Here is a 16,972-nt window from a genome sequence, read left to right on the forward strand (position 1 = left end):
TTGCGCTCTGGGATAGTTGTACTAGACACATTTTTGTCTGAGTATTTTATGATCAATTGGCGTATATACGTGTTCCAATTATTCTTCTCTTGACGCTCGGTTTCCTACATCACTTGCTTCATCTGTCTCAACTTGTCTAGTTCATGTCTTGCCTTAACTATTCCTTCTAGGCTTCGTCTAATATTTCAGTGTCTCATTCTGATTGTAGTCCTCTTTCGTCTGTGAGCAAACTTCGTTTTTATGCTTAATTACCTATCATCTGGTTTGTAGATCTTCATGGATTGTGACATTTAATGCTTCTGACTTTGCATTTAATGTTCGCTTGCTGAATCTACGCTTCTCGATATCTTTTGTACCATTTGTGTGCTTCTATGACGGGCATTAAGATATCTCTGTACTTTGTTGGTAATAATAAAAGAAAGAAGGTAATTTCTAAAATCAATTTGGATTACAACTATTTGATCTGTTGCACTCTATATCTGATATTTTGTAATGATTTGTAATCTAAATTTGATTAATTGATATTGGGATAAGAAAGAAGAGAATAAGAAAAAAATTTAAAGACCATAGAAAGCCATCTAAGTGAAGAATTTATTCAACTCCCCTTCTAGATTTATGTTCTACTAGGACCAACATTGACAAGAAAATCTTAACTACAAAAAAAGCCCAAGGTTAAGATAAAAGATCATGGAGACCCTCCTAATGGAATTCACAAACCAATACTTCTAAGCAAAATATGGATGTTACGCATGGACTCATTCAAACTCATAACACGTATCTCACACATAATGTAGTAAAAATAGCTAAGAACATATGAATTTCCCAAGGCATGTTTAGCACTATCATAAAAGACTTATATGTAACATCTATGCAAGCCTCCTGGGATACACCATGAATGTCTCAATTTTCTAACTGAGGTTGTAGAACTAGCAAGAAAAAAAGCTTAAAACCCATAGTATAGATGTGAGAGAAAGAGAAGAAACAGTTGTGCTCGATTTGTTTTTTCCTTCAACAAAGATTATTGTATATAGGAGGTTGGAGGCATCACACGAACTAAAAAGCAATCAAAGCCAATAAAGGGTAATTAAGAACCGTGGCTTAAATCTTGATGTCATTAAAAAGGTTTTATGAGTAATGAATTTTTGAAGATGCTAAAACCATTACTCTCTTGTAACCTTTTAATTTTTGAAAATAGTTTAAGACATAAAAATTGAGAGAAGCCTATGTATCTCACATGTAAGGGGCAAATTGATTAATTTGCACTACGATAAGTGCAAACACATAACCACTAGTGAATTTTGTCTTATTTGAATATGAGATCCAGTTAGCATCACTATACCTTTCTAGTATAAAAGAAAATCCACTATATATAATGCCATAATCCATGGTATCTTTCAAGTATCTCATCAATCTTGCAAGTGCATCCCAATGATCCTCATTAGGATTTTGAGTAAATATGCTTAGTCTACTAACTGCATATACAATATCAGGTCTAAAGAAATTCATAGATTTAATAGGCTCCTAATGATTTGTACATACTAATATTGAGCAATAGGGTCTCCTATGTTTTTCTTTAATTGAGAATTAGCATCATAAGGGGTACTCACTAACTTAGAGTCATAATAATCAAAATTCTTGAGAAGTTTCTCAACATAGTGTTATTGGGATAGTAATATACTATCTCCCTTCCTTATAATTTTAACTCCTACGATTACACTTGCTTCTTCCATGTCTTTCACATCAAAATTAGATGCCATAAAAGATTTAGTTCTTGAAACTATATCAAAACATGTACCAAAAATTAACATGTCATCTACATTTAAACATATTATGACACAATCACCATTTACAGATTTTGTGTACACGCATCTATCGACATCACTAGATTTAAAATCATCACTTAGCAAAGCATCATTAAACTTTTCATGCCATTGTTTCAGTTCTTGTTTTAGACTATAAATTGATTTAAAAATTTTGCATATTGTTTTCATCACCAAGAACCACACACACTTTAAGTTGGGACATATATATCTCTTCTTTTAGGTCACCATTTAAGAAAGTCGTCTTCACATGCATTTGGTGAATTGTTAACTTGTAGATAGACAATAAGCCTATCAAAACACGGATAGAGGAAATCCTGGTAATTGGAGCAAAAGTGTCAAAGTATTTGGTTTTTGAGTAAACCCTTTAGCCACCAATCTAGCTTTACACTTGTCTATAGATCCATCCAGGTTATACTTTCTCTTAAAGATCCATTTACACCTAATAGATTTTTCTCCTTTAGGTAAATCCGTTAATGTCCAAGTGTTATTATTTTTTATATAATCAATTTCAATCTTAATGGCTTATTTTCAAAGATCTGCATATGAAGAACTAATAGTCTCATGATAACTCAAAGGATCACCATTAATAATATAAGTACAAAAATCATCTCCATAAGATTTAACTTTCCTTTGTATTTTACTTCTAATACCTTCACATATATTTTCACTTCATGCTTCACTAGGTTGTTCAAAACTATCATCAAGATCTTCTCTAATGCTAGCATTGGTTCTAACCTTTAAAGGAATATCTCCTCAAAGAATTCAACATTCTTAGTTTCTAAGACAGTATTCATTTTATAACAATATTTTTGAAGACAAGAAACCTATAGGCAACATTATGTTCTACATAATCAATAAACATGCAATTGGAAGTCTTAATTCATATTTTTTTTTCTTAGATAAGATAATAACACTTTGTCTAGGCACCCCCACACTTTCAAGTACTTTAAGTTTGGAAGATACCTTTTCCACAACTCATAAGGTGTCTTACTAGTTTTCCTATGTGGGATTCTATTATGTAAAAAATAAACAGTTAAAAAGTTTGTTCCCAAAGATTATCAAGTGTATAGGAACTAATAAACAAAGCATTCATCGGTTCCTTAAGACTTTTATTCTTCCTTTCAGTTATTCCATTAGACTCTAGTGGATAAGGTGGAGTTACCTCATGGATAATACCTTCTTTTTCACATAAATCATTAAACAAGTTGTACTCATCTCTCTTATCTAATCTAATCCTTCTAATCTTTCTATTAAGTTGATTTTATATTTCATCTTTATGTCTAAGAAGATAAACTTTAGTATATCTTGAGTAATCATCTATAAAAGTTATAAAGTAATTTTTACCACCTTTAGACATAGTTTGTTTTAAATCAACAAGATTAAAATGAATTAAATCAAGCAATTCAGAATCACGTTGAACAAAAGGATAAGATGTCTTAGCTAACTTTGATTCAACACAAACATCACATTTTTTTAATATTTGTATCATGCAAATTCATTATGCCAAACTTTGTAATTTAATAGTATAAGAAGAATTTGTATGTCCTAATTAAGGATATCAAAAAAATTCGTACCCATGGATAATCACGGATATAATCTGCCACGAGTGAAAAATGAATATTGTAAATGAGTAAATGCGCGTAATGGGTACAAGTATTTTTGTATACCCACATGCTAACGGGTGGGTACGTATATCATAATATTTATACCTGTGGATACTCGTTAATATTTAATTACATAACTACATATTAAATTTTTTAAGTTTATGGGAATAAAGTACTTTAAGAATTAAATTTAGTTTTTAAACTGAAGAATCTTGATTAATAAAATTATGTATATTATTTGAATAATTTAAGTTTTGACTTTTGAACTATTATTTTTGGAAAAAAATTGTTATAATAAATAAATATAATTATTAAAATGGTTTTAAAAAAATATTTATTTTTGAAACATAAATATCCATGGATATCCTTAGGTATCATGGATATTAAAAAAAATATGTAAGTACCCTCTTAATGAATACTCACACGGATATGAGGACGAGTACAAGAAGGATATTTATCTAACTGAGTGGGTAGCAAGGGGATATTACTCGCACACGCGTTGTCCTATTGTCATCCCTAGTCCTAATCTAGCATGTCACATGTCATACGAATCAATTAACACTGAAAAAGTATATTCATTCATAATTTTTGAAAGGTTCAAGACAAACAGTCCTTGATCATAATATCCCTACACATTATTCTTAGTCTTAACAATTTTGTCAAATTCGAAAGAAACTTTAACCCCATCCTTATTTTATTATGCTACAAAAATTAGATTAACTATAGTCATCACATGCAACACATCACTTAAAGTCAGGGTCTTCCTAGATGTGATCTTTAGAAGAACCTTTTCTTTCCTTAGATTTAGAGTAGTACTAGAGTCACCAAGGTACACATTTTCTTTTTCATTCTCCATAGGAGTGTAGGAGGTAAACACATTTTTGTTTGCACAGATATGTCTGGTAGCTCCAAAATCAACTACCCACTTGCTTACATTGGTCATAACATTTACTTAAGAAATAATGCAACAATAATATAATCTCCTTTAACTAGGTTGGCCCTAGGCTTAGAAGGATTGTCAAATCTCGTCATTTTATATCTGCATTGAGATGCATGATGTCCTAGCTTTCCACACACATAACAGTTTCCATTTTTCTTAAAGGAAGGGTTAGGTGCAACATTTTGTGGGACATTATTATGATTTTTCTTTTTTCCATTATGATTAGATTTGTTATCATACCATTTCCAAGTTGGTTTATCTTGTATAATATTTGCTTTTAGTAGATAGTGCCTTCAATCTTGCAACAACACATTATTTCTTGTTGGTATCTTTTATGATGATATGAGTGATCAGGTACATAATGAAATTTGTTTATGTTTGTATTCCAACTATTGTTTATAGTTCATCCATGATTCAGACAACTTTTCAATCAGTAGTTAGGATACAAACTCATCGAACAGTGTGATATTTTCAAACTTCAAATCTTCAAGTAGCTTATGGTACTAGTTGATATGACTTTTGATGTCTTTGTCATCAATCATCGTCCAACAATAGTAGTTGCCAATGATGAACTGTTGCCTAACCACGTCCTCAGTAGTGTATTTGAGGATGAGAGATTCCTAAATTTCCTTGCTTTTGTTGTAGGAACAGTACACATCGAACAAATCATTAGATAATGCACTCAATAAAGTGTGACGTCGACATACCTTATTAGCTTGGTTCCAATCTTCAATATGTTTGGCAGTTGTCTCAAAATTTGGTTTTAAAGTGGTAAGAGTGAACACAACTCTGTACATATCGAGCAAGGTATGAACACATTCCTACCACCAACGAAAGTTTTGACTAGCAAAGACATTGATTTTGGAGACATCGGGTAATGGCTTCGCGTATGTCAAGGCAACAATGGCAACAACAAGAGTGGTTGGCAGGTTGAGAATCATGTTGATAACCATTTATAAGTTCTTTAGATTGTAGTAAAAATAATTGAGAATAGATGAATTTCTTGAGACATGTTTAGCACTATCCTAAAGGACTTATCTACAATATCAACAAGCCCCCAAGATACAATAAGAATGTCTCAGTTTTGTAACTGAGGCTACAAAATTAGCAATCAAAAAAGCTCAGAACCTAGAGTAAAAAGAGAGAAGAGATATTTGTGCTCGGTATTCCTTTCCCTTTCAACATTGCATGAATTAAAAAACAATCAAAGCTAATAAAGGATAATTAACCATTAATGTGGCTAAAATCTTGATCGATTGTGACTCAAATCCTAACCATCATTAAAAAGGTATGAGTAATGAATTCCTGGAGATGCTAAAATTGTTACTCTAAAAAATAATTTAAAAAGATGTAAAAACTACAAAAAAAAAACCATGTATCTTGCGCATAAGGGGGGGGGGGGGCAAATCGATTGATTTGCACTACAACATATCCATTTGGCCCATATACATGCATGCGAGCCTCTTCATTATTGTTAGCCTCTTAGTATGCCTATAACACAACTTGATATATAAACCATTCTCCAAAAGCAATCGATATAAGACTTCTTCCTTTTTGTAATACAATATACAACACATAACACATGGCTAAGCCTATGACCTAGACTTAACATCTGTCTAATAAATGCCTATACTTAACGGGCGACTGAGTGTCTCTACTTAGACTTAACGCAAGACTAAGTAACAACTTAGACTTAACACAATTTCATACTTCTTGCTCAATACACATATATCACATTACAAATAATTCCTTCACATGACTCATATTCACCATCTCTTAAATTATTAATCTTTAAAAACATTGTATTCTTGTTTTACATTCTCTTCTATTTCATTCATAAAAATTACATTATCTACTCCCATAATTCCAAAGGTAAGAATACCAATACAAGAAAAATAACACATTGCTCACATAATTGTGCATGACTATGTCACTCCATAGAACGATCATGCTTGGCCAAATAAGGTTCAGCATGGGCATGTTAGAAGATCATGCTTGGCCAAATAAGGTTCAGCATGGGCATGTTGCCTCTAAGCACGGTTGTGCTAAATTTTGCACAACTTTTCTCATTTTTCAAGTACTGACGTGCTTATTATAAGATAGTGAGTGTAGCAAGTAGCCAATTGAAGGGTTTACCTCTCTTAGATTCTTAATACCATGTTAAAAGGGAGGAAAGATAGAGACATATTGGATTGAAATCGTGTGTCTAGAGGCATCACAATATAGGCTTATATATGCTTATTGTATTAAGGCTTAAAATATTTTTCAAGTCCTTGCAAAAATGTCTCTATCTCGTTTTAATCCTTACAAAAACAAAATTGTTAGTTTTAGATCTTTGTTACATTTTCTTACTACTTTTTTTAGTCCTACCATTAATTATAATTAGTCTAGTGTTAAAGAAAATTAAGGTAAAAAATGATATTTTGAATTAAGATAATTTGACTATCTTAAGGTCGATAATTTAATTAAATAATGTATTTGTTATTTTATAAGAATAAGACAGTTAATATAATTTTTTTTTATAATCTTTTTATTTTTTTAATATATTATGAACAACAATATTTATTATTTTTAATATTGTTCCTACTTTTCAATTTATTAATTTACTTTTAACATTGTAATTTTTTTTATAAATATTATAATTTTCTTAGATGCTTAAAATGTAATTTTAATACTTGTTTGTCATTTTTACATTACAATTCATCAATTTCGTCAAATTATAATATAATTTATTGATTTATAATATATCACATAAATAATTAAGTCTACAAAGACACTATATAATATTAAAAGTAAATTATAAGTATATAAATAAGTTTCATATATATTTAAAATATAATATTTAAAGTAAATCAGTGACTTGAAAAAGTATGAATAATATTATAGTCAATAAAAAAACAGTATTCATAATATATTAAAATTAAAAAAAATAGATTAAAAACACAAATTTACCTTATTATATAAATTAATAAACACATTACTTAATTAAATTATGAACTTATAAATAATTTAAATATCTTGATTTAAAATATTTTGTTACCTTAATCATCTTAATATTCTTTAGTTATTTAATCATGTTAGGACAACTAATTGAAGGTAATGATAAGATATAAAATATATATATATATATATATATATATATATATATATATATCATAAAAAAATGTCAATGATTTAAAATTGACAATTTCTTTTTGCAAAAGAATAAAACACATATTTAAGCCTTGTATTAATTAGAAATAATTAGAGGGTATTTTGATTCCCCTATATTAAGTATTCGTTTTTATTTTTTTGGTTCTGTTGCGTATAAACATCTACATTAAATGTAAACATTCTACCTCTATACATTAAAATTTAAATATTGTCCTGATTTTCAATACTTTATTTTCTTTTCATTGTTCATTACTCATTCTTTGATTACTCAAATAGTGTAATTTGGTAATAGTTGATAGTTTAAGTAATTATGTGTGATATTGACACTACTCATCCATGCATGCACTTGCTGTGGTCTATTTTCAGTGAAGTAACTTGAATAGAAATTAGAATTCGAATTTAAAAGTAGGTATCATAACGCAGCACTTTTCCTTTGTTGAATAATGTAATTACATAAATTGCAGGTGGACAAAGAATAAATGAAACTGCATACTGCACACTTACTTTTCTTTTACAATTTGATGAGTAGCAACTAATAAACATGTACTTCAATCATCCGCTATTTAACTTTTTACTCGATGTGTAGTAAATAGCCTATTTTTGGTTCCAAACAACCCTTCTTGTATGAGAGAATTTCTAACAATATCTTTCATATACTCAGCCAAAGATATAAAAAGCAGCTACGTTTACTGCATTGATGCTAATCCAACGAGAACTCATCTAGCCATATGAGCACTTCATTCCTCTACCATGTCATGAGCCACAAAATAAATGAAGCAATTGTCATTAGTTAAGCAGACGATAACAAATTAAGGTTACAACTTTAAAACGAGCAATTAGAACATTGCTGAAGATGGAACAATTCTACTATGCATGCATAATGTATGATAAGGTGCATGGATAGATGTACCTTTATATTTGAGTCCTTAAAATTTATTTACATTTTTTTTTATTTTTTAAAGTTAAGTCCTTAATATAAAGTTTAATCACTTACAATCAGAATCTAGATGGGTAATGCAAGTAACACCTATTTGATGTGGCCACACATCATAAAGTTCAAAGAACAAAAGAGGAGTTCCATAGAAACAACTCATTGTATTGATTAATATGAAAAAGGAGCATCATACAATACAGAAATACAAGTATCTACAAAAGTGTAAGAGAAACTAACTAATCTGAACCAACCAACTAACTAAACTAAACTACCTCAATTAACCACAACTAACTAACAACTTGTAACAGCCCCTCTCAAGCTGGTGGTGGTAATGAACCATAACCAGCTTGAACAAGGAACTTATACACTGAAAAAGGAAGGCTTTGTTGTTTTCAGTGTTTTGCCAATTATTCTTTGTAACAAATAGTCTATGTGGTAGCATTGGTAGGCATAAAGAGAAAAGAATGACTCTTCGTGATAGCTACTAGACAATGGTCCACGGCACCTAAGAGCTCGAGCTGCAATGCCAACAAAAAGTACCATGCAAAATTTGTCAAAAGTTGTGCCATCAAGTTGGCCTTAAGCAAGGTCATTGACAACTTTCTCAATCCCAAAACCAAGTCCCTTCCTATCCTTGAATGCTCATTTGTACTACAACTTTTTCCCTAAAATCACTCCTAGAATTAGACAACCCATCAAGAAACCATTATATTTAACACAATTCATAGCCAACAATATCACAAGACTTTAATCGAACACCTTATTCTCCCAATGCACCTGCCAAGGTATGTGATGGAAAATTGTGGCATGTGGGTAATCTTCAATTTCGACAGCGCTTATCCTTTCGTATTGGAGTTCTTTGTGTCTCACCAAGAACTCACCATTCTCTACAGTTAATATATTATCAGCTACAGTTGAGAGACAGTACTTATCCCGTAAGAATTCATAAAGGACCAACATTGAAACTATTTTTCCAGTAAACAGTGAAAGCTCTTTTGTTGAAATTCCTATGGAGAGGAGGTGGAGATCTACTGCTTGAGTTCAAGTCTCCAACAAAGTGGGTATATATGGATCTGAATAGAAGGCAAGAACCAGGTTCTTGGCAAAGCTTCTAAGAACTACAGAAGAAAAACCTTTCTCAATTGATGTTGATATTTTGTCAAACACCGGGCTTTCGGGGTTTAATAGTACACTGTCTTAATCACCATCAATTTGGTTAAACCCCATTAAATTGGACAAATCAAACATAGCCATAACAATTTAATCAGGACAATCATCATGTAACTCCAATCCATTAAAATCATACCTCAAATTTTGTTTATAATCCTGCAGTTTATATTTATCACCCATTCACCCCCTCTTCCCAATTTGCAAATCCTGAACCCATTAGCTTAGGTGGAAGCAAGATTCCAATCAAAGAAATCACAGGTCATGAAGACATTCATGCAAGTATTAGGGTTCCCTATTGTTGTACATTGTTGTCCACCTCCATGATTAATCACAAAACACAATTCACCTTCTAGAAAGGACAATGCTCCAAAGCCTATTGACATAAACATAATTGGTTCCAAGATGATTGAAATTTTGTTCCATAATATGTGTGGATACCAATGCAGATCAGTCACAATGTCCATCTGATTGTGCCTTCAACCCTATTTGAAACAATTCACCACGAACATGGCACTTTTACACGGAATTAACCTCACGGACTAGTTCCATGCGAACATTCACAAACACCACACTCCCCCACATTCTCATTTTTTTTACAATAAGCCTAGAAAATGGTTCCGTTGAAAAATAGTCACAACCACATCTCGATCACCAATCCAAGATCTTAGGCTACATTTGGCTTATTTGAGAAATTAGGATAATTTGGATTACTTACAGGATAGAGATGAAAATAACATAAAGATGTCAACCACCATGGTTTTATCACTCCATGGGATTAACCAGGCACCTTAATGAAGTCTGACAACCTCAAAAAGCTCGTGGTTGAAGCTCAGTGCGACCTCTGCTTGAAGCCTTCGTAGCTGGTGAGCAATGCGATCCACTTGCAATGACAAAATGCAAGGCTCCGCCGCACATCGAGCACGGCACAATTCTCAATGATGATGTTCCATTGCTATTATGAGGAAAGTTCCCTAGAGCAGTCAACCTCCACAGCACCTCCGTTATGCTCCAATCTAGAGTCTCTTGGGAGCACGTGCACCGAGAACCACTACTCCTGTGATTGACTTATCGTTGTTCTCCTCCATCTTCTTCTCAATTTGTCACAATGGAGAAACTACAAAGCAAGTTATTTTTTCTCTTTAAAAAAAATGGCGTCACATTGAAACTTGGCTCCATTAATAGAATATGCTCCACATGTCCCAGAATATGAAGCTCCTTTGCATGAACTTCAATTTTCAATGTGAGTAGAAAAAAAATAAAAGAATCCTTTTGCACCTATTATTTGGAAAAGAAATCCTTCTACTCGAGAACATAAAGATTAGATTTTGTAAAATTACAACAGTCCAAAGGGATTTGCATGGACAATATAAGTCCTTAAGATTGTTGTACATTGTTGTCCATCTCCATGATTAATCATGAAACACGATTCACCTTCTAAACTAAAATCTGTATCATCAAAAATGTAAATAACCTGAGATGTGAGATAGCATTATCCTTAAGGACTTATTCATGTGATGCACAAGTCCCCCAAGATATAATAGGTTCTTCCCAATAGTAATTGGGATAACAAAACTAGCAAGAGTTTAACTGAGAATAACCCATGAAATTTATAAAGTGATAAAAAGGAGATGTGTGAAAGGCTTTCTCAAAACCTTCTGTATGCTATATTTTTAATGAAGAAAAACTCTCAAAAACACCTTTGACCAAGTCATAAGATAACATGTAACCAACTATTGAAAGACCAAGTCAAAATATAAGATAAGACTTAGTCCAAAAGACAAGTCAACAAGACTAAATCTAAGGAAAATATTTGTTTAATAAAACAAAATTAATTTAAACTAATTTTCCAACTAAAATAAAATAAACATATTAATCTTTTTAAAATATCACTAAAAAATACAACACCTATCACCAAGTTGGTGCTACAATAAGTCTTGAATTCAAAATCACCATTGTTGGAGAATGTCTCGAGACATGTCTAAATGTTGAACATGTAACAAAGGGCATGAACTCAACCAATCTAAAGGGGCAATTTTGCCTTGACCATTGATTTTGTAAATGCTTCCAAAAAAGAAAGCTTTAAGATTGCTTGCAACCTCTATTTCTTAAACTTCCAAATAAGAAGAGCTTTGTTCAGTGGCTCTCGATCATGATGATATCTTCCTCCTTTTGGATCTTGCTTTGCCTCCACCAACTTGATTTTGATAATGTTGGATAACAAAAACAGAAATATGCCACTTTCATATTTAGCCAAAAAGCTAATTCTATTGTTGCGTGAAAAATAGAACCAAAGAGCACACTCATGTTTTCTCCTAGTGAATGGCATAGTCTGGTTTGTGATCAGATGTACTTGGCATAATTGTGTATCCACAGTATCAGTCTATCCCACCTCACTAAAATAAAAGAAGAAATCCCCAAGTCCGGATAAAGACCTATCATACTCCTATTTTGACATAGACTCCAGCTAGATAATAAAGACCTGCCTACAGGATTCTAAAGGAAAACACCTATTAAGCCCGAATACTTAGTACGACACGGATATGGAGATATGACAATTTTTTTAAATTTAGAATAAGATACGTCCTGGATACGTTACTAAAAAATTATAGGAAAATTTAAGTAGATGTAGAATTTAGTAAAGAAATAGATGTTTTTGAACAAGAAGCTCAAGGAAAGGTGTTATTGTATACTACTCCGATACATATCCAAAAAGTATCCTAGAAAAAAAGTTAAAAAAATAAATGAAAAACGATTGGATACTTTTTGGATATGAATCTAGAAGTATCCAAGGAGAATCGGTATCTGACATGGGTATGACATCGATAATTTTTCACTTTTGAAAATCAGTGAACACTCAAGCAGGATTTGAATCATACCATTACAAAAGTTGATGTTCGACCCGGATCATTGTACCGTGCAAGTAGACAACCAGGCTGAGGTTTAAGACCATCTTTAATGATATTAGACCGCAGGGTTTTCTCCTTCTCCTGAACAATATCCTCTGCAGGTTTTCCACTAAATTTCATTACTGCAGCAATGCCTCCTTCAACCTTTCTCAAGCGAACTGTTTCTTTATCAGGATTTGGTAAACTGGGAAAAAGATTAAACAGAAAGCACAAACCTTTAAATTCAACTAAAGATACTACACTCTTTTCATGTTGATTATTTTCTTCTACAAAACTGCATTTCTTTATTAAGCTAAGACATGCATCTTAGCACAAAATTTCTTCAAATTTTGATACAAGCCAAACTCAGTGGACATACCTTCCTGTTTCTTTGTCTAACGGAAGAACTATTTGGATCGAAACTTTGGACAGGTCAGCATCATTGGCTTGAGTGAACACAGGAGTAGTCATTGGTATCTTCTCCATTGTGGAATTCTTTCCAAATATATATCTGTGTAGAGAGAGGGATGATTAACATTTCCACATTATCTGAGGTTGAGAGTCTAATAACAAAAGACAGCTTCATTTGATATGTCATATCTTACCCAGCAACATCATTAAAGCCAGTAGACCCAGATAGCTTGTCTCCATTTGTTTCTACTACTATGAATGGATCATACTGTCTAACCTGTTACATCATTCAAAAAGGAACAAACACTCATCAGACAACAATTCTGAAAATTTAATGTTGTACTCAGACATATACCAATCTTTATGTTTTGCCGCTTGAATTTTTGGTGTATTGGTTGATGAAATGATGAACAAACTCTTTTTAAATTGACATTTGATATGCAGTAGTGTGGCAGTGTATGCAATCACAAACCTTTTGATATAAGCAGCATTAACACAATCCTCTTTAAACAAAATGCCACATTATTTCATCACGGAACACACTACTACATCAGAAATGACGGATAATATATTAAACTATCACGCAATATAAATCATGCTGATGAAAGACAAGATTGACCTCATAATTTGCTGTCCTTCTCAAAATTTGATATTTGGGTGATTCCAATTCCGGTGTTTTATAAATCCTCAACTGCAAAATGCCAGGGCTTCCAAGTCAGAATACAATTTGGAAGACTTTGAGAGAATGAACATACAAGGCATACATACATACATACAACGATTGTGAAACTGAAGCGATACCTGTTTGATTACATCCAACAAACCTTCCAACGAAAAATAGTCATTTTTCTCTATTGAATCCCAAAAATCCTGGGAAATTGAGGAATAATAAATAAGTTCAACACCCATACGAAACTAGTTACATCTCTCCACTTAAAAACATAAAAAATTTAGATGCAATTCCTTCATTGCTTCTTGTGATGTTCTTTTAGTGATTTTTAGTACAAGCGGTTGACAAGGCAAAACTTCTAATTTACTTAGAAAACATCAAAAACACTTAAATAACTCATCATTTGACGGCATAGAGAGTTGGAACTTGGAACCTACTACGTGGCTACAGAACTTGCCATTTTCTGGGTTAATGCCCATAACCGAGGTCCCGGTAAAGACCAGTTCCGGTTTCCACGGAAGCAGCACGAATTTCATAACCATGGTCCACCTTGTAGTTATCTCATACGGTCCTGTCTATAGCAACTCCATTAACATGAAGAAGAAAACAGTATCAACAATTAACCGCGGTTAAATTAAAGGTGAAACGAACCGGTTTGACCCAATGCAAGTGAAATTGGGGTCTAAAGAGTGTTTTGAGAAGAGCAATGTTGAAGAGGTAGCCATCCAAAGTATCGTGTTTGGTGATTGGGTCTCGAAAGAAGACGCGTTCGTCATAGGCCCTTTTGTCGATACCCTGATCGTCGAAGAGGTGCGTGAGATCCTCGTAGAGAAAGCCCACGAGCTGTTGCATGTCGAAGGTTGATTTTGGTGGGCTTTGCTCGGCTAGGCCCAGTTGAATGGCCCACTTGAAGTGGCTGTTGCTTCTGCGGTGCCGCCGGAGGCTGACGGCGGTGCTGGTTGGTCGGAAAGCGGCGCACGCCGTGGGGAATGGACGCCAAATTGGCTGAGAGAGGTTGGAAGTGGCCATGGCCATGGGGATGGAATCTGAAGACAATGAATCGTGGCCACATGCTAGAAATTTTGAGGAACTAATGGACCAAAAAATGAGTGAATTATGTTTCTTAACTTTTTTTTTTCAGAGAAATTATTATGGTTCAGAATTGGACCCACGGGCTTTGCCAGTTTTATGGTTTTCACGTTAACTTTTGTGATATTTAAAATTAGGTTAGATTAAGTGTGTGTTTGGTATTATTTTTTAACGTAATTTTTTCTTTTCCTTTTATATTCAAGTGTGAATTTATTTAAAATTTAATATTTATTATTTTAAGTTAAACGTGAAAATTAATGTCTCGAATGCAAATATATCATAAATTTACATCCATAAGTAACTTATTTGACTCTGACTCAAGTTTGACAGGAAAAAACTATTTTTATTGAGTAAAGATTTTTTCTGACTTAAAAAATTGGGTTCAGGTATTTATGTCTCTACCCCGCTTCCGTATCCGTCTATTTAATTTTTATATATCTTTTTGTTACAATAGAGAAACATGTGCATACACATATATACACACATATATATAAGGGATTATAATAACACTGATATAACTTTTATTAAATATTATATTATTTAATAATTATATTAAATGTGAATTTTGTAAATCTAACTATTAGATTCAAAGTTCATATCTCTTATATCATATATATAAAACTTTATATTAATCTAAGATGATTTGATACTTCATTTTTATAAAACAAAATTGATGTAATATATTCATTTCAAAATACACTAAAATATGAATACTTTGATTATCTTTAAGTTATTGTTTAATTTTAACAAAACTTGATATACACGTATAAAGTGATATGAAATTTCAATCTAACGCTTGGATTTACAAAATTCACATTTAATATAAAGTTATTAAGCAGTGTAATACTTGGTAAAAGTTACGCCGGTGTAATTATAACCCTATATATATATATACATATAATATTTATATGTATATATAAATATACAATAATTAATTAAAAAAACATTTTTTGAGAGGAATTAATTAAAAAACTTAAAATCATACGTTTTAATTATTTTTCAAAATTATTTTTTATTTATTATTTTCATATATTATTTACATTATAATATAATTAGTGAAATCAATACACTTCATGACTCTATTAAAAATGAAATAAAAATTGAGATTAAATAATAAAAGTATGTTGATCTAACTAGTATTGTAATTGATCCCCAAGCTTTAAGGTTTTTGATTATATAAAAGTATTAATTTTCTTACATTTTTTTAATAATGAAAGGGTATAATGGTCTACCAAATATGGAGGTCAAGGTGGCTATTAAAAAGGCTATTTTCTTTATATATTAGTATAGAAGATTAACTTAAAATTTAATTTATTTAAACTAGTGTTGTGATTAACCCTCAAACTTTAAGATTTTTGGTTTTATAAAAATATTAACTTTTTTTACATTTTTTAATAATGAAAGAATATAATGATCTATCAAATATGAAGATCAAGATGATTATTAAAAGAACTATTCTCTTTATATATTAGTATAAAAGATTGGCTTAAAATTTAATTTATTTAAAATGTATAAATAACAAAACTTGATGAGGATAGATAAAAGTTTTAAAAATATAAAACCATCTATTTAAAATTCGAACTCAAATCTGCTCATCCTTTTAATTACCTTGTTTGTTATCATCCCCAATTATGATTGTGAGCTCGTTATCTATTATAAATAAAACTTTTATAGAAAGAATTCATAATAAAACAAAATAATACAACTTTGTTGCACTACAAGAAAAATTAGTATTATTTACGTAAAAATTCCATAGATAATGATAAAAATCTGTAGATAATTGATAATTATCTACGGAAAAAAATTCGTAGATAATAAGGTCGTAGATAACGTTATCTATAGAAAATTTTTCATAGGTAACATTATCTACGAATTTTATCTACGGATACAGAATTTATCTACGGATGAGGTTATCTACGAAAATTTCCGTAGATAACTTATCTACAAAAATTTCCGTAGGTAACTTATCTACGAAAATTTTCGTAGATAAGTTACCTATGAAAATTTCCGTAGGTAAGTTATCTACGGAAATTTTCGTAGGTAACTTACCTACGGAAATTTTTGTAGGTAACTTATTTTCCGTAGGTAACTTACCTACAAAAATTTTCGTAGGTAACTTTCTGTAGACAACTTATCTACGAAAATTTTCGTAGGTAACTTACCTACGAAAATTTCCATAGGTAACTTATCTACGGAAATTTCCGTAGATAACTGATTTCAACATAGCATAGATTGTTTTGTTTTACCTTTCCACACCAATCATTATAAATAGTTTTACCTAGTCAGAAATATT

The 16,972-nt window shown here is 31.5% G+C and overlaps 1 protein-coding gene across 2 annotated transcripts; it reads right to left on the bottom strand.

The window, feature by feature from the left end:
- Positions 1-7,912: 7,912 nt before the first annotated feature.
- On the bottom strand, positions 7,913-14,683 carry HBP5 (SOUL heme-binding family protein). Of its 2 annotated transcripts, none has more exons than XM_020355885.3 (8): positions 14,242-14,683; positions 14,028-14,165; positions 13,722-13,790; positions 13,540-13,611; positions 13,115-13,197; positions 12,889-13,020; positions 12,501-12,714; positions 7,913-8,265 (listed from the first exon to the last, which is right to left on the bottom strand). In XM_020355885.3, the coding sequence occupies exons 1-8, from the start codon at positions 14,623-14,625 to the stop codon at positions 8,221-8,223; spliced, it is 1,137 nt and encodes a 378-aa protein (XP_020211474.1). In that variant the 5' UTR covers positions 14,626-14,683; the 3' UTR covers positions 7,913-8,220. The 2 variants fall into 2 exon arrangements, with proteins under 2 accessions (XP_020211474.1, XP_082932973.1); XM_083076847.1 differs by having other exon boundaries at positions 14,028-14,161; positions 14,242-14,382.
- Positions 14,684-16,972: the final 2,289 nt, after the last annotated feature.

This window comes from Cajanus cajan, chromosome 6 (genome assembly GCF_000230855.2).
Source record: "Cajanus cajan strain Asha chromosome 6, NIPB_CcT2T_4, whole genome shotgun sequence".
Lineage (NCBI taxonomy): Eukaryota > Viridiplantae > Streptophyta > Magnoliopsida > Fabales > Fabaceae > Cajanus > Cajanus cajan.

Excerpts from the sequence above, each read along its gene's own strand:
- HBP5 (XM_020355885.3), bottom strand. The coding sequence starts at position 14,625 with ATGGCCATGGCCACTTCCAACCTCTCTCAGCCAATTTGGCGTCCATTC. Across the intron at positions 13,198-13,539 it reads GAAGGACAGCAAATTATGAG|GTTAGACAGTATGATCCATT; the intron begins GTCAATCTTGTC and ends ATGATGTAACAG. Across the intron at positions 8,266-12,500 it reads GAACATCAACTTTTGTAATG|AGGAATGAAGTGCTCATATG; the intron begins GTATGATTCAAA and ends ATGACATGGTAG.